The sequence below is a fragment of the Bos indicus x Bos taurus genome, chromosome 22, assembly GCF_003369695.1.
Source record: "Bos indicus x Bos taurus breed Angus x Brahman F1 hybrid chromosome 22, Bos_hybrid_MaternalHap_v2.0, whole genome shotgun sequence".
NCBI classification, from domain to species: domain Eukaryota; kingdom Metazoa; phylum Chordata; class Mammalia; order Artiodactyla; family Bovidae; genus Bos; species Bos indicus x Bos taurus.
Window position 1 is genome coordinate 18,432,372 of NC_040097.1, and position 23,894 is coordinate 18,456,265.

Sequence of the window (23,894 nt, forward strand, 5' to 3'; positions counted from 1 at the left end):
CTTCCATGTCCTGGCTATTATAAACAGTGCTGCGATGAACATTGGGGTACACGTGTCTCTTTCAATTCTGGTTTCCTCAGTGTGTATGCCCAGCAGTGGGATTGCTGAGTCAATAAGGCACTTTTAAGGGTCTTTCTCTCTCTCTCTTTTTTTTAAGGAATCTACTTTATTAAATTCCAAATGGAAGCAGTACTCCAGATAGCTAAGGGCTCAACACATGAAAATTTCTGGCAATAATATTCCCTAGGATCTGCAAACTAAGAATCTCAACTTCCTCAAGATAGCATATGATGCTCCCACCAGCTTTCAAAGTGTTTTCATCCCATATATTGAAAAAACACTGGTGGAGCTGAGTGAAAATTTAAAAAGTAATGTCAATTCACCAGAGGCATTAACAGTACAAAATATCTCTCAGAATTCATCGAGATAATGACAAAATCAGGATAGACAAAGGAATTAATGCAGCTCAACAATATTTAGTAAAATGAATGCAATTCCTGTTCAAAATGTAATATTCCAAAATCATTTAGTGTGATTGGCATCATCAAATATAGTGAACCGGATTTCTATTTCAAGATGCAGTTGGTTCTCTTCCAATAACTCAGGTTCTTGGTGCTCCTCCTGTGCACCAGATGTCTGGCCCCAGGCTCTGAAACATCTAACAGCCCTCACAGGGGAGTGCTGGCTTCCCACTGCCATGATGAAATGTACGGAAAAGACCACAGAATGAAAAAATTCCTTAAAAATCTGTTGTTTATGAAATCATTTAACTTCAGGTCAAAGTGAGACACAGGTACACTAAAACACTTTGAAAATGAAAACTGCTACTGAGAAATAATCAAGTCAAAATGAGTGGTTTATTTGTAAAAAGCAAGAGAGGATATTTTCTTTTGTGGGTTTATAATGAAAGAGAGAAGTATGTGAGAATTCTGTTAGTTTAATGCTAAATATACTGTGTGCTAACACAGTAAACACACCGTTTACATGCAAAATACAACGTGCTTCGATAATTTCTCATCAGGTTATGAAGCTCTGAAGCCACCTTATCCACAGATACAGGATTTTTGAATAATATAATTTGTGTATGTTAAAGAAAAAAAAGAGGCCTAGTCATGAACCAAAGTAAAGAAACAATAAAAAAGAAGTGAAGTTGTTTCTTAGCTCTCATTTTGTGGGAAAAAAGTATAAGAAAGTATTATCTTATTTGAGATGTGAAATATTAAGTAAAAAATACCTGGGTAAAATTCTTCCTTTATTTTCAAGTATTTATCTCTTAAAAGGGTAATTATAGAAACACAAACAGCTGAGAATGAAAGACTCTAAATAAGATATACAAGTCTAAGCACTTTCATCTTGTTCTAAGATTCAAATTAAATATCCCTGCTACATATGTTTGTATGTATAGTGAGAAAGAAAATTTACAAATATGGAGGCATGGTATAGTGCTGCAGAGCACAGGTTCTAGATTTAGACTCTTAAGTTTGATTTCTGGCTCTAAGGTTATTGGTTTAAGTCAGTAACCTCTGGCAAATTCCTTAACCTTTCCGGACTTCAGTTTCCTCAATGGTAAAATAGAGGCAATATTTATGGCTATTATTCAGGCTTATTTTGGAGATCGAATGAAAACAATTAAAATGCTTAGAACATGCCCAGTATATAATAGTTCAGTCCAGTATATAATAGCTCAGTAGTGTCCAACTCTTTGAGACCCCATGGACTGCAGCATGCCAGGCTTTCCTGTCCATCACCAACTCCCAGAGCTTGCTGAAATTCATGTCCATCAAGTCGGTGATGCCATCCAACCATCATATATAACATATGTGCTGGATATATTACATTTATAATATGTAATAAAACACCAGTATATAATAAGTGTTTAATAAACATTATCCATTATTAATTTATGTTAATTTTCTTGTTTAATTCTTTTGACAAACCTGTGAGGTAGGAATTATTACTCTCCTCCCACACCCGAGGCAAGCTTAGGAACTTGCCAAAAGTCCCACTGAGATAAAGCAGAATCTAACTCTGGATCTGTCTAGTTCCAAGCCAGTGCTCTTACTTTTACCTAACCCATCACACGTTCCCTATGCCTTGCTCTTGTACCACTGTAACATTACAAATATGTACTTTAATTGCTTTTTAAATGGTTTCTCACCCTCACTGCAGACTATATGAGGACAGAGACTGGGTCTTCTATACTCATTCCACTCCTGCCCACTCATACATATTTCAGAGCTTTTGGGTAAGACACTGTATTAGGTGCTAGAATATCACAGAACTCAAAGACCATCCAAAATGACAGATAATCAAATAAATATACAAACTGGTATAGTTGTAGTGAAGGAAAATGTCAAAGTGCTAGAAAACAATGTAAGATTTATTTCTCATGTATTTATATCTCATAAGACTTATTTTTCACATAGCTGACAACAGAGCAGTATGGGATGAGCAAGGAGAGGTAAGAAACCAGAGCATATAGGAACTTTAAGGATCTGGGAGCTTGTCCTTAGTACAGTGAAGATTCCAGCTGGTTTTTAGAATGATCACTTTAGTTGCAGTATAGAGATTAGATTGGAAAAGGATAAGAAAAGAATCTGGGAAATCCACTCAGATGCTCTATGTAGCAGGAGATCAGGGGAAATATGATGGTGGCTTGGGACTAGGAGGGTAGTGAAGGCGGGAAGAAGTAGACAGATTCAAGGTAGAGTGACGTTCCCATGCCTATCACACCGAATGACAGTTAACAATAATTCAGTAATTTGTTGACTGACTAATCACAAGGGATTCCTCAAGCAGAGCTGTTGCTGGTTCTAAGGCATCCACTAACTCACAGATGTATGACCTTCTCCTGAGCAGTATAATCACCCAGTGGACATGAGATACATAGGAAGATGCTGAAGAAATGAGTATTAAATATACACACCATCTGGCAAGACTCTGCTTGTGAAAAACTCTTGATGTGTAAGTGTATCTTTGTGAAACAAAATGCCTCTCCCATTTTGACAATGAAAAATTTTAGAAGTCAAATATCTTTCTGCTATGTGACTTTCCAAGCTTGTTAGAGAAATATATTATTTAAAATGGCCTGGAGCTATGCTGCCAGAAACACAGTAACACCAAGGGTGCTGAAAGAAAGCCCTTTCATTTAAGGAAAATAAAAAGCTGTAGTTAGAAAGACAATCAAAACTCATTACTCTACCTTATTTCTTGTAAAACATGGGCTCTGTCATTACTTTCTAAAATAGCAAAAATATTTTGACTGTCTATAAACAACAAATTCAAATGTAGAGTTAATACATTTTCTTATAATCTGGTAATTTCACAGGGTCAGGATAGAGAATGTTTTCCCCATTTTATTTAATAATTCTGACCTTTTGTCCCAGACATTTATTTTGCGAAAACTATAAAACTAAAACCATCTGGAAAATTTGTCCATTATATATAAGAACAAGAAACTATGATTATAGTCAACCAAATTCAACATCTGACCATTAGTTCTATCACCCATGAAAGTATTTTCCCATCCTTCAAGTGCATTAATCACATGGTAACAAAGGGTCAGGCTTATTTATATCAACTGCTCTCTTGCTAGGACTAAGGTAAACCTAAGATACCTACTACTTTCTCTAATTAAAGCCCTAATTATTATTAACTTAGTTAAAACAATACATTGCCCAGGCCACAGTGATAAGCTCAAGTGTTTGGGGGCACAAATAAAGCATAATTTTGCTTAGGAAGAGAGTGCTCATCTGCAGAAGATTCTGTCCCGAGGTTCAGCCAAGTTTCCTGCACAACTGTGATCAAAAGGCTAACCACCAGCATCCCTACCAGTGCTTTTGAAGAATCTCAGTGTATAGGTGGTAGAGATCAGGAGAATAAGCGGGCTGGACTGTATTTCTATGCAAGGAACCTAACAACTTTAAAAATAAAATATAGTATGCTTACTTCTATTTGGTAGGAAACCACTTTCCTCTACACTGAATATAAAGCTTTGTATGGTACACTGTACCTTTAGAACGTTTTTAGACTCTTGAAAATGGTTTTTCTGCAGAACTAGAAAAAGATACATTAGAGCATCAAATGCTGCTTGGTCTTGTTACTATTAGAAGTAGTTTAAAGAATCTTGCTGACCATGGCAGATGATAAGAGAAAATCTTAGAAGTTAACTGAGATTTAAAGTTGAATAAAATAAAAACATAAATTGTTCCATCTATTCTTTATCATTCCAGAAAACAAAACTATGTGTCATTAGCTAAAATTCATATTTTATCAACACATGCATACACTATTAATATTTTAATTCTGTTGATGTATGGCAAAACCAATACAATATTGTAAAGTAAAAAAAAATAATAATAAAAAATTAAAAAAAATATTTTAATTCACATAAAAAAGAAATTGATAACCTCAAATTTATATTAATCCCACTTAATTAAGAAAGCTCTTCCTTGCCCTTGGTCTGCACCAGTGTATCTAGTACAAAATTAACTTAATAGGAAAAGTCACTTATTTCAGCAGGGGAAATAAAAGACTAAAAATAAGACTTTGACCTTGGACAGCTATTAATTACAAGGAAAAATTAGAAAACATATACACTAAATATAATGTATAATTGAGTCCCTAAATAATATTCCATTCTGAGTACAGAAATTAAATGTTATTTTCATTCTCAGAATTACATCAGATAACAGGTAGCTCAACTGAGTAAAATTTGTATATTCTTACTTTTGCTAAACAACTTGTTCATAGCAAGGCCATTTAAAACAAATATATCCCAAGCCATCTATATGTAGACAGAAAAACTGAATATATCTCAACAAAAGTAAATAACATTAAGATACTCTACACAGAAAATCCTAAAGATGCTACCAGAAAACTACTAGACCTCATCAATGAATTTGGTAAAGCTTCAGGATACAAAAGTAATATACAGAAATCTCTTGCATTCCTATACAGTAACAATGAAAAATCAGAAACAGAAATTAAGGAAATAAACCCATTTACCACCATATCAAAAAGAATAAAGTACCTAGGAACAAACCTACCTAAGGAAACAAAAGACCTGTACTGTGAAAACTATAAAACACTGATGAAAGAAACTGAAGATGACACAGATGGAAAGATACACCATGTTTTGGGGTTGTGTGCTGTGCTCTGTAGTGTCACTCTTAGATTGCAAGAATCAATACTGTCAAGATAACCAAACTTCCATGCAATCTACAGATTCAATGCAATTTCTATCAACTTACCAATGGCATTTTTTTAACAGAACTAGAACAAAAAATTTAAAATTTGTATGCAAACAAAAAAGACCCCTCATAGCTAAAACAACTCTGAGAAAGAAAAATTGAGCTAGAGGAATCAGAATCCTTGACTTCAGACAATACTTCAAAGCTACAGCTATTAAAACAGTATGGCACTGGCTCAAAAACAGAAATATAGATCAATGGAACAGGGTAGAAAGCTCAGAGAAAAACCTATGCATCTATTCTTAATGAATCTATGAAAAAGGCAAGAATATGGAGAAAAGACAGTCTCTTCAATAAGTGGTGCTGGGAAAACTTTACAGCTACATGTTAAAGAATAAAATTAGAACATTCTCCAACACCAGACACAAAAATAAACTCAAAATGGATCAAACACCTAAATGTAAGGCCTGACACTATAACACTCTTAGGAGAAAACATAGAGTAGAATACTCTGACAAAAATCACATCAATATCTTTTTGGATCCACCTCCTAGCATTATGAAAATAAAAACAAAAATAAACAAGTGAGACCTAATTAAACTAAAAGCTTCTACACAGCAAAGGAAACCAGAAACAAAATGAAAAGACAACCCAGAGAATGAGAGAATATGTTTGCAAAGTGACCAACTAGGGATTAATCTCCAAAATATGCAAACAGTTCATGCAACTCTATGTCAAAAAAACAAACAACTCAATTAAAAACTGGACAGAGGATCTAAACAGACATTTTTTCCAAAGAAGACATACAGATGGCCAAAAAGCACATGAAAAGATGCTCAATATCACTAGTTATCAGAGAAATGCAAATCAAAACTATAGTGAGATATCACCTCACATCAGTCAGAGCAGCCATCATCAAAAAGTCTACAAACAATAAACATTGGAGAGGGTGTGGAGAAAACAGAAACCTCCTACCTTTTCAAATCATAGGCTCTTCATTATTAAATTCAGGATCCTTTGATATCTTCTTAAACAGATGAAATGTTTTCTCCCCTTAGGGAAATGCCAGACTACAGTATATCCAGAAATACTATTAAATTAGTTTAATTACTTCATGTTGACTTGATAAGTCACTGCTCTTTAATGCAAAAACTGCCAGTTGTAATTAATGACTCTTAGCACTGCGTCAATTGATCAAATGTCTAATACACATAAAACATTGAAAGAAGTTCTATATATCTTACAGCAATTCAGTAGAGAAGTCTTGTCCCAGGGGTATGTAAATCTGAAGTACAAGAAACCTCTGGATCAGTCCAACTAAAATGAAAGGAGGAAAATATATGTTTGTATGTCCGAATCATTTATATGTACATATAAACAAAACAATCACATGCCATCAATAAGCTGAAGCTTCTATCATTTCAATAATATACACAACTGCAAGAACACTCTCCCGAGTTACAATCTCACTACAAAAGAAAAAAAATGATGCAATCAAATCCAACTCTAACAACAAATGTTGTCTTTTAAAGTCCCATCTGTGGGCTTGGTGATATCTTCATGAAAATTTATAAAATAATACTTTTTTATTTACTGTTTTTATTAGGTTGCAAGAAAGTGTACACATTCAATAGACACATATAAAACTGAACAATAGGTTTTCTCATTAAGGCAGTCATAAAAGCATGTAGCAATTATTCTTATTCACTGACAATTTTAACTGTATTTAACAACTTAACGAAAAATAATAGATCAGAAAAACAGTTGATGAGCCATATCTAGTTCATATGGTTTTAAATGTGTCTAAAATGAGATGGATGGAGGAACATATTTTCAGTTAAATACCTTTTGTTAATTTAAAATATATTTAATTAATTTAATGCTCACAAATTAAAAACTTATAGCTTTTATTCACCATCACCAGCTTCATCTGAATTAAAAATACCTGGAGAAAGACCTATGGCACTTTTGATAATTGAAGTCTACAACTGCTTCAAAAATCAACTGACTTTGTATTACCTCTTCAGACCTATTCACTTAATTCTTTTTCTCTTAGCTTTTGAACTTTCACTTGATATCTCAATTATGATGCTTTTAATGAATGTTTTAGTATCACTTCCTCCTGAAACATGACTTCCAGGAATTTGTTTTTCCCTAATGTGGAATGTTGCTTAGGAAGTGGAGATGTCTTGATACAATTGTGAACCTCTCCTACAAATCTAATAATACAAGCCAATACGTGGAGAAAACGCTTAAAGAAAGGTAACCGGTCTAACATGAATGCTGTTTTCTATTCATCCCAACTTAGTAGACTTAACAAATTTAAGTATTTTAAAGTAACAATTTTTATTTGGATAGTCTACATATAAAAATGCTCTGGTTTAGAATTCTTATGTTAAATTTTTCCAACATTCCTGAAGAACTTAAATAGTTCTATATTTTATTTCAAATCTAGTTTCTAATCAATAAACTTATTTGACCAAATGTGCTTAATATTTTAAAAATCAAACATACAAGGATAAATTTTACTTAAAATACTAAGCTGCAAAGAGTCATCAGTAGAGGTAATAGTCTCTGATCTTAGAAAATTCTCTAGGAATCAGGTTCTACCATATTTATGGGAACAGCCAACAAGACAACTAGAGCTCTGGACCACAAAACCAAAATGAAATACCCAGATGAGGCCAACTTAAATAAAACACCATTAATCAATCGCTCTCTTGTATCTTCCATTGATTGGCCCTACAGTATTTTTTCCACTGCAGAAAGGCCCCATAAAGAGAGCTGAGAGAGCACTGGGATAAATGAAATCTCTCTTTACAAAAGGTCCTAATTTATGTCACAGATCTCACTGAATCAGCAACTGTTCTCTTCAAACACAAAGAGCTACACACATAGGGCATTTCTGTATGAACATTTTTAGATATGAAAGATGCTTGCCCTCAAAAAAAAGAAAGTGTTGTAATTCAACTCCCTCACATATAGAAGCCCTAGTTTCCAAAAGGCTTCACTTCTAAGATTAAAAGAAGTATGACAATACCATACGGTAATGATCTGATAAAGAAAAAAGCACTCTAATAACATTTGACAGACACTGATCCTGTGTGTCAGAAATGCTAAATAAACTCTATAGCAACATTTTTTCTTCCAGTGGCCGAGTAAATTTAAACTGACTCTTCGGCCAAGTAAATTTAAACTGACTCTTCATGTCTACATTATATTTAAAATCACTCTAAGCAATGCTGGAACTATTGTTAGTCAGAAAATGCCCACCAAGTACATAAAATTAATAAAAATTCACTTTTTTACTGAAATATGCAGGTTTCTGCAGTTTTATAATATGTTCTCTGCCCGAGACAAGAGCTACCTCTATTTTTAAGAGGTCAGATCCTTTCTTCTTTTGAATATTTTAAGACACATTTATTTAGTAAATAGATTTTTAAACAGTGGCTTTACAGTTGTTTCATTACAGCAAATTACAGTTGTATACCTCAACATACACTTTGCAAGTGTTACACTGTCCAAAGTGTTGGGACCAAACCACAGTACATTTTTTCTTCCAGTGGCCGAGTAAATTTAAACTGACACAGTACAGTTATCTTTTATAAGTAACTTGGTAACAGTAACCTGAAGGTACTTCCCGATTCTACTGGAGTCCTGACACAGACAGGACACTAAAATGCACCTTAGCTGCTGTAGCACAGAAAACAGGAAACAATTATAGCTTCATAATAGGTTATTCCACACCTCTTGCGCACATCAGAAAACCTGTTTGGGCCCTTTTACTTTTTTTTTTTCTTCTTAATGGTGAAAGTGGGCACCCTTGTCTTGTTCCTGACTTTAGAGGAAATGCTTTCAATTTTTCACCATTGAGGATAATGTTTGCTGTGGGTTTGTCATATATAGCTTTTATTATGTTGAGGTATGTTCCTTCTATTCCTGCTTTCTGGAGAGTTTTTATCATAAATGGATGTTGAATTTTGTCAAAGGCTTTCTCTGCATCTATTGAGATAATCATATGGTTTTTATTTTTCATTTTGTTAATGTGGTGTATTACATTGATTGATTTGCGGATATTGAAGAATCCTTGCATCCTTGGGATAAAGCCCACTTGGTCATGGTGTATGATCTTTTTAATGTGTTGTTGGATTCTGATTGCTAGAATTTTGTTAAGGATTTTTGCATCTATGTTCATCAGTGATATTGGCCTGTAGTTTTCTTTTTTTGTGGGATCTTTGTCAGGTTTTGGTATTAGGGTGATGGTGGCCTCATAGAATGAGTTTGGAAGTTTACCTTCCTCTGCAATTTTTTGGACGAGTTTGAGCAGGATAGGTGTTAGCTGTTCTCTAAATTTTTGGTAGAATTCAGCTGTGAAGCCGTCTGGACCTGGGCTTTTGTTTGCTGGAAGATTCTTGATTACAGTTTCAATTTCCGTGCTTGTGATGAAAAACTATTAAAAATTCCAACATATGGAGGCTGAACAACACGCTGCTGAATAACCAACAAATCACAGAAGAAATCAAAAAAGAAATCAAAATTTGCATAGAAACGAATGAAAATGAAAACACAACAACCCAAAACCTGTGGGACACGGTAAAAGCAGTCCTAAGGGGAAAGTTCATAGCAATACAGGCACACCTCAAGAAACAAGAAAAAAGTCAAATAAATAACCTAACTCTACACCTAAAGCAACTAGAAAAGGAAGAAATGAAGAATCCCAGGGTTAGTAGAAGGAAAGAAATCTTAAAAATTAGAGCAGAAATAAATGCAAAAGAAACAAAAGAGACCATAGCAAAATCAACAAAACCAAAAGCTGGTTCTTTGAAAGGATAAATAAAATTGACAAACCATTAGCCAGACTCATCAAGAAACAAAGGGAGAAAAATCAAATCAATAAAATTAGAAATGAAAATGGAGAGATCACAACAGACAACACAGAAATACAAAGGATCATAAGAGACTACTATCAACAATTATAAGCCAATAAAATGGACAACTTGGAAGAAAAGGACAAATTCTTAGAAAAGTACAACTTCCCAAAACTGGACCAGGAAGAAATAGAAAATCTTAACAGACCCATCACAAGCACGGAAATTGAAACTGTAATCAAGAATCTTCCTTTTACTTTTCATATGTAAAACTGGGTTGATAATTTAGGTTTACCCCTCACAGAATTATTTGTGTAAATCAAATGAGATCTATCATTCAATAAAGATTTATTGAGCATCTACTATGAAAAAGACTCAGTGTTAAAGCTTTCAAAGTGAACAGGACAGACATGCTCTCTGCTCTCTTGGAACTTACATACTAGGTTTCATGAAGGAGAAGGTCACATTGCTATGAAAGCCTATATAATCCTGAGTCATTGGGAGGAAGAGGATGATGAGTGAAGGTTTTCTTGTAGAAGTAACAGTGGAGTTCAATTAGGAAGAACAGCAGAGATTGACTGGGCAAGGAAGATAGGGGCAGAAGAGAGGAAAAAATATCATATAGAGAGGGAATACTCCATATAGAAGAGGCTATAGTAGATTAGATGAACTTAAAGGACTGACAGGAGACAGAAGGGGAAAAGGAACAGGGGATATATCTGGCAAATAAGTCAGGGACGTGGGGCTGAAAGCCCCGCGAAAGATACAGGTCATCCTAAAATCAACAGGAAGCCACTCATCCATTCATTCATTTATTCAGCACAAGATCTACTGAACGTTTACTATGTGCCAGGCACTGTTCTAGGTGAACAAAGTGGACTAAGTTTCTGTGTTGGTAGGTCTTAGTTTCTGGTGATGGTGAAAAAAACAATAAAAGAACATACTAAACAGCAAGTTCAAGGTGATAATTACTGTAGGAAAATGGACACCAGGGTAAAGGAGATTAAGAATGCAGAAGGGATACAAAGCACAGGTTGTAATTTAAGTATGGGTAAGCACGGGTCCTCACTGAGAAGATGACATTTTATTTGGCAAAGGCCTGAAGAAGGGGAGAGAGTGAGCCATGTAGCTACTTGGAAAAAGAAAGCCCTAGGCAGAGGGTATGGCTTGTGCACAAGTGCTAAGGTACTAGACTGTGGCTGAAAACAGCAAGGAGACCTATATGATGGAAGAGAGTGAACAAGGCAAAGGAACAGGAGATAAGATCAGAGTTAAGAGAACATCAGATACTACAGTGCCTATAGATGTTTGGGTTTTACCCAGAGAGAGATGGGGCATTTTCAGCAGAAGAGTGCTTGATCTAAAAGTATCAGTCTGGCAGCTAAATTGACAATGGACTGTGGGGAGGCAAGTCAGAAACAGACACTAATTAGAAGGCTACTGCAATACTCCAAGATAATGGAGGGTGGCAGCAGGGAAAGTAGCAAGAGGCAGTCAGACTCTAAAACTAATTTAAAGATAGAGCCAACAAGATTTTCTTGATGGTTAAATGAAAAGAAGGAAAAAATTAAGATGATTTAAGAGTTTTTGGTCTGAGCAACTGAAAGACAACTTCCTAACACCTGAGATGGGGCAATCTGCAGGAGGAGGAACAAAAATTTCCAAGGTAAAGCTATCCATGTAGAAAGGTCAACTAAGCAATTGAATATACAAATCTGGAGTTTGGGACACAAGTCAGTGATAAGAATGCAAGCTGGTATACAGCAGAGATGAAATTTAAAGCCATCAGACTAGAGTCTGAAACTAAAGAAGTAAATGTAGTTTAGTGTCAAGAAGGTCAAAGACTAAGTCCAGAGGCATTGCCACATTAAGTTGGGTTGGAGAGAAGAGGAAGAACCATGAAAGGAGACAGAAGAAAGACCAGTGAAGTAGGAAAAAGAAAAACAAAAAAAATCCAGGAGTATGGGCATCCTGAAAGATGAGTGGAGAAAGTACTATATATATCAAGTAGAGGATGTCAATTTTTGTCAATGCTGCTGCTAAGTTGAACAAGATGAGAGCTGAGAACTGGCCACTGGATTCAAGAACAGAAAGAGCAGTAGAAGCCTTGACAAGAGCACTGTCAATAGAGTGGTAAAGTCAAAGCCACTGAAGGGTTTTAGAAAGAGGAAATCATAGGAAGTTTATTTCAAAGAATTACAAAAAGTTAGGGCAGGGGTAGGCTGAGGGGAACTTCATAAAGATGACCTCATCCACCAGAGCAGCTGAAACTTAGATCAACACACAGCTTTAGGGATGCCGATCCCGAGACACACACCATTTGATTAAGATATCACAGGCAGAGAAAAGTATGGTTTCAAACATGAGCCTCAAATAGAAAGTCCCCAAGGAGACCATCCAAATGATAGATATTTACATGTAATAGAGTTTCTTTTCATATGGGCATCTCTGTATAACACATTCCAGCCTCAATAGCAACATGGGCTTATTTAACTGGCTAATGAACTACAAGTTTCAGTATCAAGGCCAACTGTTTACTATCAGAAATTATAAAGTAAATCGTTACAGATTTTTAGTATGAGAAGTTTAACAAAATTACTGAATTCCAACTATATATGATACACTAAGTTAGGGGTACAAAGTGGAGAAATACACAATCTGATAATCGCACCTTCCTTTATTTGATAATATATAGAGTTAAAAAAAAAACTTTGACATATTCAGAGATGCTCAAATATAATTCAGAATATTACTATTTAAAATTAAAATTTAAAAATACTGAATTTCATTATTAAAATTCCTTCATAGGTACTTAACACAGTAGGAAATACATATGAAGTGTCTAATGTCAAGTTGGCAAAAATAAAGGGGGTTTTTACTCTTAAAATAGGAATACAAAATGGTAATTGAACTTAATTTAGAATCCTTAACTTAAAGTCAATTCTTTATTCAAAGCATACCATTAAATTTAAATTTAACCATAACAACTTCACATAGGTCATTTTATAGAAGTGAAATAATTATAAGTTGCTATTATCAAAAATTCCAAATAATTAATCTTAAAGGCATTAGTACAGGGCAGACTATATAAAACTGCTTCATTTGTTACAGGGATGTACATGCTACAGAAAAGATTAATTTTTAATTGCAGGACATTGTACAAGAAATACATTAGAAGATTTTTCTTTCTTTGAATTAAAACTATCATCTTTCCATTTTTAAAAAGCAATTATAACACATTAAATTTGCTTTATGTCTTAAAAAAAACATAGATAAAAGTAGGCAAGGGGAGCTTGTCTTTAATCACTGAACCTTTGTTAGAGGAGAAATCTTTCTCAGGGCCAACTGAGAAAGGTTACTAGAAGTGATTTGATTTTGTCAATAACATCATCACGGGCATAGATGCTAAAGGCATCACATGGATGTAGAGGCCAACAATAATAAATTAAAAAGAACTAAAATTGGTTTAGAGCAAAGTCATGTTCCTGAATATCAGATGTGTTCACTTTACAGTCAATAGTCTTAAAAGATGGTCCGTGTTTCCTGTTAAAAAATAACCTATATTTTCAGACATGTTTCCATGGCTTATCTCAGTTCACCTTATTTATCAGTACAGATTTATGGAGAAATTTTTAAAAAATCTCTGCTATTAAAAAATGCAAACTATGAGGAAATCATGGTTTTAAAATGGTAATAAACTAATAACAATTATTTTAACAATGACTATCCCTTCTCTTTGAAGTTGTTTTTTATTTTATTCAGAAAGATACCATTTTAAAATAAATCATCTTCCAACTATAATTTCTATGACTTGATTTATGTCTTAGAAATCTAAAATATGCATGTAGTAGCTTGAAATAGTAGATAAAACAGAGTCTATAAAGGTTTAGAAAACAAGATTAAAAGGAGAAAATCAGATACCAAGACTGGGTCTTTTCATAGTTCATGGTACACAACAGGTATTCAATAAATGTTCTTAATGAAAGAAGAAGTAAATAATGAATGTAAAAAATAACTGATTACCTACATTGGTTAAAACATAATAGATAAATTTAGGACAAAGTTAATGAAAATATGGTTAATCATTTTGATAATTTATATTTCTTAAATCACATCAGGGTATGCAGAGCCTAATTTTGTGGCAGAGCACTGAATTTTAACCCTAGTTTGGCCAACAATTGGGGTTCTGATCATAAATTTAGGTGATCGCTCAGGGTTCCTTCTGCTTTAAACCACTATTCCTAATTCCCAGAACAGATAAGAATTGAAATCTATTCTGGGGTTTTTTGTTAAATCACATATTCATATCTTTACTTATTAGATATGAATATTTCTAAAGGTATATAAGTTGATATATTACTAAGTAAGCCTTATATAGTACTTCACATATATTTTCCCTCAAAAATTAATTCACTATAAGAACTCATGAGTTTATTTCAAAGTATAGCCTTAACAATCTGAGCTCTTGATGAGGAATCAACCTTAGTGTGTTTATCCATAAAAGACTTAATGTCAGGATTAAAAGAATTTAAAAAAATGAAATGCTCAGAAAGTCATTGGCACACTGCTGCTGCTGCTGCTAAGTCGCTTCAGTCGTGTCCGACTCTGTGCGACCCCATAGACGGCAGCCCACCAGGCTCCCCCGTCCCTGGGATTCTCCAGGCAAGAACACTGGAGTGGGTTGCCATTTCCTTCTCCAATGCATGAAAGTGAAAAGTGAAAGTGAAGTCGCTCAGTCGTGTCCAACTCTTTGCAACCCCATGGACTGCAGCCTACCAGGCTCCTCTGTCCATGGGATTTTCCAGGCAAGAGTACTGGAGTGGGGTGCCATTGCCTTCTCCACACTGGCACACAGTAAGTGCTTAATAAACATCATTACTATTCTAATGAAATAATCTTATACATATTTTGTAATTTAGAAGGTTAAATAATCTTCTAAATCTTCTTTAAAATAGAAGTAAATTTCTAATAAACAATGAAGCAGAATCTCTTTTCAAAAGCCTGGTTTAAAGTTACTCTTAAAATTAAAAAAAATCAAGCAATTCCAGCTTTGTCCACTGAAATTATATAAAATCTATACTGATGGAAAAACCATATTTTTTTTGGATGAAATTTTCAGGAAAAGATTTCCTGTGGTAGATTGCACTGCTGCTATTACAAAGGCCACAATTGTGTGAAATATGGGAAGGTTGGCATTTGTTTTTATGTTTCTCAAAAAAATACTTCAACAATGACCCATCTAATTATTTAATTTTATGATGAATAAAGTCAGTCCTAATGTCTAAAAAAAAAAAAAAATTAAAAAAAAATCTTATTACTATATATCAACAGATTCCAGTAAAAGCCAAACTTACACATCTGTTTATGAGACTTAGAAGTTTCACTTTAAGCATCAAATGTTAAGCTTCAATGTTAAAAATCTTACTTACGGATTTGCTTATTCTCCTTTGGTAACTGTATTTTATTTGTTTGGCTGCTGCCTTCCAGTACAAACACAAAACTTTTAACTTCTTTATCAAATTCCTACAGAACAAAATTGAACACAGTGGTAATTGTGTGTTTTATTTGACTTTTATTATAAAATTGAAGTAGCAAGCCCATACAAAAAGCCCCACACTCAAATGACTTAAAAATAGGCCCAGGTCTTAATGATGCTGCTAAGACTAGCTGGGAATTGGAATACAGAAGCCACAATTAGCTACTTGGCAAATTCTCTTCTATATCAAGACACTCTTCCACCAAATAATAAGTTTTCCAACGTCAGGGATTCCCAAGTTACTAATTTAGAGTTTCCAGAGTCCAGGTATCCTTCCCCTTCTATAATCAATGTATTTCTGTTTAATAGCACAGGCTGAACATCGCTCTCTGTTAACAGTACAATAAACCATCTAAATTATGCTGTATCTAGTCTGGAAGTTCCTTGGTTTCAAGCCATGGCTCATATAGAATTAATCAGTGCCTTATTTTACCAGTCTTCTAATGTGAAGTTCCATACATCATTTACTTAAAATCAGTACAAATTAAAGTGTTACAACTAAGGAAGGTTATCTAAAAAACAAACATAAACACACCTGGAAATGAAAACCTTATTATACACGAGAATCCAATTTCTATCAAAGTATTAATGGAAATGGTTATTATTATTATTTTTTAATCTTGGAGCAAATTTCCAGTCTTTAAATACAAAGACCCCTTTTTAACAGAGAAACCTTTCATAGATCCTCTTCCTTTTGGTACATGTTTTAAAAATACATTGTAACCAATGGTTGCTAAGGATTAAGTAACATTTAAATAAATATGTATTATATTTATTACAATAACATTTCTCATGTATTTGCAATGAACATAGACTGTATTATTTATTTCATCTGCACACATGTTGGGCATACATTAAAACCTTTTAGCAGCTTATCAAAATCTTGAACATAACCATAAACCCTTGTGTAGTCCAGCCCCTGCCCAGTTTTTCTAACTTCATCTCTTGCCTCACACTCTCCTCCACTCTGCATCCTAGCCCCTAGCCTTCCAGCAGTTTCTAAAAAATTCTAAGTTCTCTCCAAAGCAAGGACTTTATACCTGCTTTTCTCATTGCCTGAAATGTTTCTCTCTCTACCAGCTCTATCTGGTGCCTAGCTAGCTATTATTTCCTCAGGGGACCCTTTCCTGACCTCTCTGCTCTATACCCTCACAGCACCAATTTACTTTCATTCATAGTAAAAGCTATAAAATTTTGAGCAAGTTACTTAACCTTATCATGCCTATAAGATAAGCATAAGTGTACTTTATGAAATACAGGGTTATTGTACAGACTATATAACATGTAATGTGCTCAATCCTATGGTTGGCAAACAGTAAGCACTCAATTAATAGTAGTTTAAAAAACTATCCATAGAACAAAGTCTCTAGAAAGACATTTTTCTCTTAACTGTACAAGAGAGAGGAGAAAGAGAAAAGACAGGGAAGGATATGGATTTTTAGGTCTGGTGGCCAAGAGGCTGAGGTAGTTCCTACCTGATGTTATTGGTTTTCCCTGTGAAAAGGGGGGTGAAGTCTTCTGGTAAATGAGTGAGGAGGGCCTGTCTTGGGGGTGGGTTGGGGGTGGGGGTAAAGAGTTTATGGCTGGAAACCTGAAAGATACTAAAGAATCATTTTAGAGACCAGGAGAACAAGATTAGGTTCATGGACTGTTCATACTTAATTCACAGCATTATCAACCTGAAAGACTATAGATATTTTCTCCAAAGGTATTGTGAAGCCCACATACAGACACAGGAGAGATATGATTAGGAATTCAGGAACAGTTGGCATTTGCTAGGCAGGCATGATGAAAGGAAAAGGAGCAGGGCATTCAAGGTCTTGACTGGGAAGTGACTGAAATTTTGGACCATGGATTCTGGGCTGGAGAGAAAAAGAAAGTGAAGACAGACTGAGTGAGTGAGTAAGTAGGTAAGTAAGTAAATCAATCTAAACACTGAGAAAAAAGTAGAATGGTCAATGGCCTAATAGTCACAATTAGGTTGAAGAACAAATAGAGTGGGAGTAACTAGGCAAGCAACATTAAGAATCGAAGACTAGACTCAAGGTGTCAGGAATTTCAGAGGCCATGCAGTTTCAGTGATAAAGTACAAAGTGTGACAGAGGGAAACAGTGCTGAAGTAGAGTGGAGAGGTCATTAGAGAGGAAGAAATCAAGAAAATGAGAAGCCCAGGGTTTGAAGATTTTCCTCACAGATACTGAAGTCGCCTAAAACAATAGAAGGACTTGACATGTAGAGAAGGGTTATGAGCTGTGTGCCAAAGTCTTCAATGAGGAGGGGTATCTCAAAGGGCTGTAGCCAGTATCATGAAAGGGTTTTGAAGTGAATGAACAGGTAAACCAGTTCTGAGACCTTACCAAGTCCTTTTTGTTATAACCTTTAGTCTCATTTCTTTCCTGGATTTAGCTGGCTTTAATTTCTAACACTTACTTTCCAAATCACAGATGGACTGCCGAGGATCTTCCATTTTGCTCCAGGATTTTTACCCTGGGCACTAAAGATTTCAACAAATGCACCTCCCTAGGGTGAAAAAAAAATTTTTTTTAATTACAGTGAAAGACAATGCTAAGAAGGAGGAAATATTATCTACCACATAGTCTATAACCACTATTCTGGCAATTTGTCAGTAAAGTAGATCTGAGAGGAAACCTTATCCTTGTTATTATTCCTTTATATCTTCGGTGTATCTAAGCAACAACTGTTCTAATTCAAGTCATCTCAAGTTAATAGTTTAAATTTTTTTTTTGAAAGCAAACATTAAATAAATTTCAAGCTATACAAACTTTACAATCTCTCAATGTAAGATTCATTTACTTCATGTATATAGTTCATGCTCACAAAATATTTTATTCAACACACACTAAAGAGTCAAAACTCAACTCTCAGGCAAGGCTAATCAAACTGGATAATTATCTCTGGCTACAAGCTTTCTAGTCACACTAACCTGAGTTCCAATACCAGTTCTTCCATTTATTAACTGACCTTGGAGATACTTAACCTCTTGATTCTCCTTCTGTAAAATGGGTTGTCAGATTACACAGGACAGTAAACATAAACCATCACATTCAGTACCTTGCATAGAGCTCATTAGTACCAATAATGATTATTCAAAAAAAGGGCAAATTGAACAGTACTGGGTCAATTAAAAAAAGCTTGAACTTGGAGAGGGAGTGATTCTTATTTTAAGAATTCCTATAAGATTTTTTTTATATATTTAACACAACTTGGTGATCTACAAAATATGTACAAAAAAAGAGAATTATTTCTATAGACATGCTAAATGTTCTCTACTGTGATCCTGAGAACATGGAGGGACATACTCACATAAAATCACGAAGCACATTACTGAATGTCCATAAGCTTTAATTATAAAAGAGAGGCATTATAGATGAATGTCTCTAAGGAAGAGTTTACTGAAAGAAACTGAAAACCTGAGAGTAAATATGATTTATTTTATGGCCTGTTAATTTATAAGCAGTGCATAAGCAACTGTCTGATTTTCATAAGGAGTCCAGCTTTTAATTTTTGTCAATAATACAAAGATATTTTTGCTTCTGTGTTTTAACATATAATCACTTGAAGCTGAGACATTTTATGTCTTCCTGAGGGAGTGTTATGTGCAAACCGAGAAAAAGAATTACTATAGCTTCTGATGTCAGGGTGTATTTCACTATGAATTTTAAATGTGAGGAAGTTTTTTTTAAGAGAAAAATCCATACACCTGAAGAGACAGAAAAATATACCTCCCCCGTGCCCATTCCTTTCTGCTATCGCCTGTTTCCCACAGTAGACACATGTTTTTATATAATAATATATATTTTACCTATATTAAGTGAAAGAAACTCTCTAAAATTGTTCTAACACATTTAATGACATCAAATGTAATAGAAGAGAACTGCGGAATACTCTGAGGAGACTCCTAAGAAGGCAGGTAGTATATGGTGAAAAGCAAACAAAGAAGCGTGGGGACTTCCTTGACGGTCCAGGAGTCTCCGTTTCCAACGCAGGGGGCACCAGTTCCACCTCAGGTTGGGAAACTAAGCTGTCCCGCGGCAACTACTGAGCCCGCGCACTAGAGAGCCTGGACACTACGAAAATCAGACATTTGCTTATGCGCTGCTTATAAATTAACAGGCCATAAAATAAATCATCTTTATTCTCAGGTTTTCAGTTGCTTTCAGTAAACTCTTCCTTAGAGACATTCATCTATAATGCCTCTCTTTTATAATTAAAGCTTATGGACATTCAGTAATGTGCTTCGTGATTTTATGTGAGCATGTCCCTCCAAGTTCTCAGGATCACAGTAGAGAACATTTAGCATGTCTATAGAAATAATTCTTTTTTGTACATATAGATCTCCAAATTGTATTAAATATATAAAAAAATCTTATAGGAATTCTTAAAGTAAGAATCACTCCCTCTCCAAGTTCAAGCTTTTTTAATTGACCCAGTACTATTCACTTTGCCCTTTTTTTTGAATAATCATTACTGGTACTAATGAGCTCTGTGTTCACCCAGCGCAGCCGAAACATAAAAGCAACAAAGAGGTGACCAGTAGAGGACTGTTCCAGCACAGGGACAAATTTGTTCGTTACAGCAGTACTAAGATGGCAGACACATGGAGAATGTAGGAGGGCAGGAGACTGGAGTCAAGGAAGAGCAGGGAGATGCCCAGTGAGTTGAGGAAAGCTGGAGAGCTTTGGAAACTATTCAGGGTAGGCACGGTGACCGCAGCAGCAGTTTCCCTCAGTGTGTTATCTGGACCACCTGCATCTAAATCAACTGCGGAAAGGTTCTATGAAGGTAAATTAACTATTCCATTGACAGAGATTCTCATTCACTCTATTTGAGGGTGAGGATCAGGAAACTGGTATTTTTACACGTACTCCAAATAATCTTAATGTACCGCATGTTTGAGAAATGACTAACCTCCAGTTTGGGGCGGGGGGCGGTGGCAGAAAATAGCACATGGCCAAAGTGCTTATGCTCTTTCTGGGCTTAACCCATTCATGCATTCATTTATTTACTCTCTTCTAAATAGCGTCCGAGTTACAAGAGTGCCTCAAAATTGGTAAAACTCAAGATTGATGGGTCCTGTCCTCAAGTTTCTGGTCCAGGAGGTCTGGTTGAGGGTTTAAGACTGCATTTCAGTCACAAACACAGGCATCCCTACACCTTGAGAAGCAGGGAACTGTTGAGTGAACAAAAATCAAATCATATCCCCAAACGTCAGTTGCTTCTTTTTTTTTTTTTGGTGGGGGACGAGGGTCAAGAGAGCTTACCCAGTAATTCCTTCTTACCCCTAAAAAGACAGTATCATTTGGGGATGTGGGGTAGGGAGTGGGGTGGCTGAGAGTTGTCAACAGAACGTGAGCTACCTCACCCGAGAGGAGAAACTAGACAGGATGGACAGCGTTTCGGGTTACCTGGTACTCATTTTTGAACATTCCTGCAGGGGGCCCAGGGCTTGAGGGGCACGGACTTCAGGGCTTCCAGAAAAATAGCTTGACACAAACGGCTGGAAGTCGGCGGGAGGGCGTGAAGCTCGGGGCCCGACGGCCAAGGAAGGGCTTCGTGCTCCGTCGCTACTCCCAGGGTCTTCTCAGCCCTTAGTCAGCTCCACCTCAGACCCGCGACCCGAACCATCACGGCCCAGCCTCCAGGGTGCCCGGGTCTGTGAGGGGACTGCTGCCTGGGGGAGCTCCCGGCGGCAGCCCGGGATGAAGTGTGTCCGTAATCTATGTGACTGGACGCACAAACGCCGAGGCTCGGACAACCGCCCGCCCGCTAGCCCGGGAAAGGCGGGCGCGTTCCCGCCGCCGTCCCGCCCCCGAATCCTCTCGGAAAAGGGCGGGGGCGAGAAGGACAGACCTTCCGACCGCGCCCATTGGTTCCTAGTAGGCGCCAGCGCACGGCGCTGTCTGAGCGTCACGCCGAGGGACACGTGAGACTACGCAATGACGTAGGCGTTGCCCAGGCAACCTTTCCCGCGGAAAGGGTGGAACGTCCAACCTGACGACCCTCACTCTGGTCAGGTAGTGACTTGTGTCTGTAAAGATAAGTGAAAACTTAACCTGGCTTAATAACTACCACAAATGCTTGGCTTTTCTAGAAAACATATCACATCGACTTGGTCTCTCGTCGTTGTGAACACTGACTAGTGATAGCTTGCTGAAGTAGAGTCATGGACTCACGGAACCAGGTTTCTAAACGTGGCTTCAGTCAGTTCTAGGGTCGCCAGACCCTTTCATTGCTTCAAAAGGTCCAAGGAGGTAAGAGTATTTACTCAAGGTCACTGCACGCTTCAAAAAGCCAAGGATTTTTTGCTCCAGATGATAAAGACGTCAGGCGGGCGCTGGCTTAAATTTGGTTCTGACTTGGAAATACTCTTAAAGTGTAAGCTTAAGAAAAACTATCTTCTCGCTCTCTCCTTTTTTAAATAGCTTGTTTATTTATTTGGCCGTGTCAGGTCTTAGTAGCAGCACAGGGGATCGTCCTTGCCCTGCTCACGCTCCAGTAGTTGTGACCGGAAGGCTCCTAGTTGCAGTGCTTGGGTTTAGTTGCTCTAGGCCTGTGGGATCTTAGTTTCCCAGGAGACCAAGGGGTAAAGAATATGTCTGCCAATGCAGTAAATGGAAGAGGCATAGGTTCGATTCCTGGGTTGGGAAGATCCCCTGGAGTAGGAAACAGCAACGTACCCCAGTAGTCTTGCCTGGAAAATTCCATGGCCAGAGGATCCTGGAAGGCTACATGGGGGTCACAAAAGATTTGGACAGTTTTGAGCACACAGCATACACGTGGGGTCTTAGTTTCCCCAGGAGGAATTGAGTCTGTGACTCCTGTTTTGCAAGGTGGCTTAACCACTGAATCATCAGGAGAGTCCCCAATGTCAGTATTAACGTCAGCTCAGTTCAGTTCACTCTCTCAGTCGTGTCCGACTCTTTGGGACCCCATGGAATGCAGCATGCCAGGCCTCCCTGTCCATCACCAATTCCTGGAGTTTACTCAAACTCATGTCCATTGAGTAGGTGATGCCATCCAACCATCTCATCCTCTGGCTTCCCCTTCTCCTCCTGCCCAACATCAGGGGCTTTTCCCATGAGTCAGTTCTTCACATCAGATGTCCAAAGTATTGGCATTTAAGCTTTAGCATCAGTCCTTCCAATGAATATTCAGGGCTGACTTCCTTTAGGATGAACTGGTTGTAGCTCCTTGCAGTCCAAGGGACTCTCAAGAGTCTTCTCCAACACTGCAGTTCAAAAGAATCAATTCTTTGGAACTCAGCTTTCTTTATAGTGCAACTCTCACATCCATACATAACCACGGAAAAACCATAGCTCTGACTAGATGGACCTTTGTTGGCAAAGTAATGTCTCTGCTTTTGAATATGCTGTCTAGGTTGGTCATAGTTCTTCTTCCAAGGAGCAAGAGTTATTTAATTTCATGGCTGCAGTCACCATCTGCAGTGATTTTGAAGCCCCCCAAAATAAAGTCTCTCACTGTTTTCACTGTTTCCCTATCTATTTACCATGAAGTGATGGCACCAGGTGCCATGATCTTAGTTTTCTGAATGTTGAGTTTTAAACCAACGTTTTCACTCTTTCACTTTCATCAAGAGGTTCTTTAGTTCTTCACTTTCTGCCATAAGGGTGGTATCATCTGCATATCTGAGGTTATTGATATTTCTCCCGGCAATCTTGCCAGCTTGTGCCTCATCCAGCCCAACGTTTCTCATGATGTACTCTGCATATAACTTACATAAGCAAGGTGATAATATACAGTCTTGACCTACTCCTTTCCCAATTTGGACCAGTCTGTTGTTCCCTGTCCAGCTCTAACTGTTGCTTCCTGACATGCATACCGGTTTCTCAAAGGCAGGTCACGTGGTTGGGTATTCCCATCTCTTTAAGAATTTGCCAGAGTTTGTTGTGGTTCACACAGTCAAAGGCTTTGGCATAGACAATAAAGCAGAACTAGATGTTTTTCTGAAACTCTCTTTCTTTTTCGATGATCTGATGGATGCTGGCAATTTGATCTCTGGTTCCTCTATCTTTTCTAAAACCAGCTTGAACATCTGGAAGTTCACAATTCATGTATTGTTGAAGCCTGGCTTGGAGAATCTTGAGCATTACTTTACTAGCATGTGCGATGAGTGCAATTATGCAGTAGTATGAGCATTCTTTGGCATTGCCTTTTTTAAGGATTGAAATGAAAACTGACCTTTTCTAGTCCTGTGGCCACTGCTGAGTTTTCCAAATTTGCTGGCATATTGAGTGCAGCACTTTCATAGCATTATCT

General features: G+C 36.7%; 1 protein-coding gene across 6 annotated transcripts in view; it reads right to left on the reverse strand.

Moving 5' to 3' along the window:
- Positions 1-21,445, reverse strand: part of C22H3orf67 (chromosome 22 C3orf67 homolog) — a 267,751-nt gene extending 246,306 nt beyond the window's left edge. For 3 of the 6 annotated variants that reach the window (XM_027523121.1, XM_027523120.1, XM_027523122.1), the window contains exons 1-4: positions 21,023-21,444; positions 18,027-18,116; positions 15,490-15,583; positions 6,437-6,509 (exon numbers count right to left, since the gene is read on the reverse strand). In XM_027523121.1, the coding sequence (XP_027378922.1) occupies positions 6,437-6,509; positions 15,490-15,583; positions 18,027-18,116; positions 21,023-21,043 (278 nt within the window). In that variant the 5' untranslated portion in view covers positions 21,044-21,444. Of the gene's footprint in view, positions 1-6,436; positions 6,510-15,489; positions 15,584-18,026; positions 18,117-21,022 lie in introns of all 6 variants that reach the window. The other 3 variants (XM_027523123.1, XM_027523119.1, XM_027523124.1) reach the window with 3 other exon arrangements.
- Between the last annotated feature and the right edge of the window lie 2,449 nt (positions 21,446-23,894).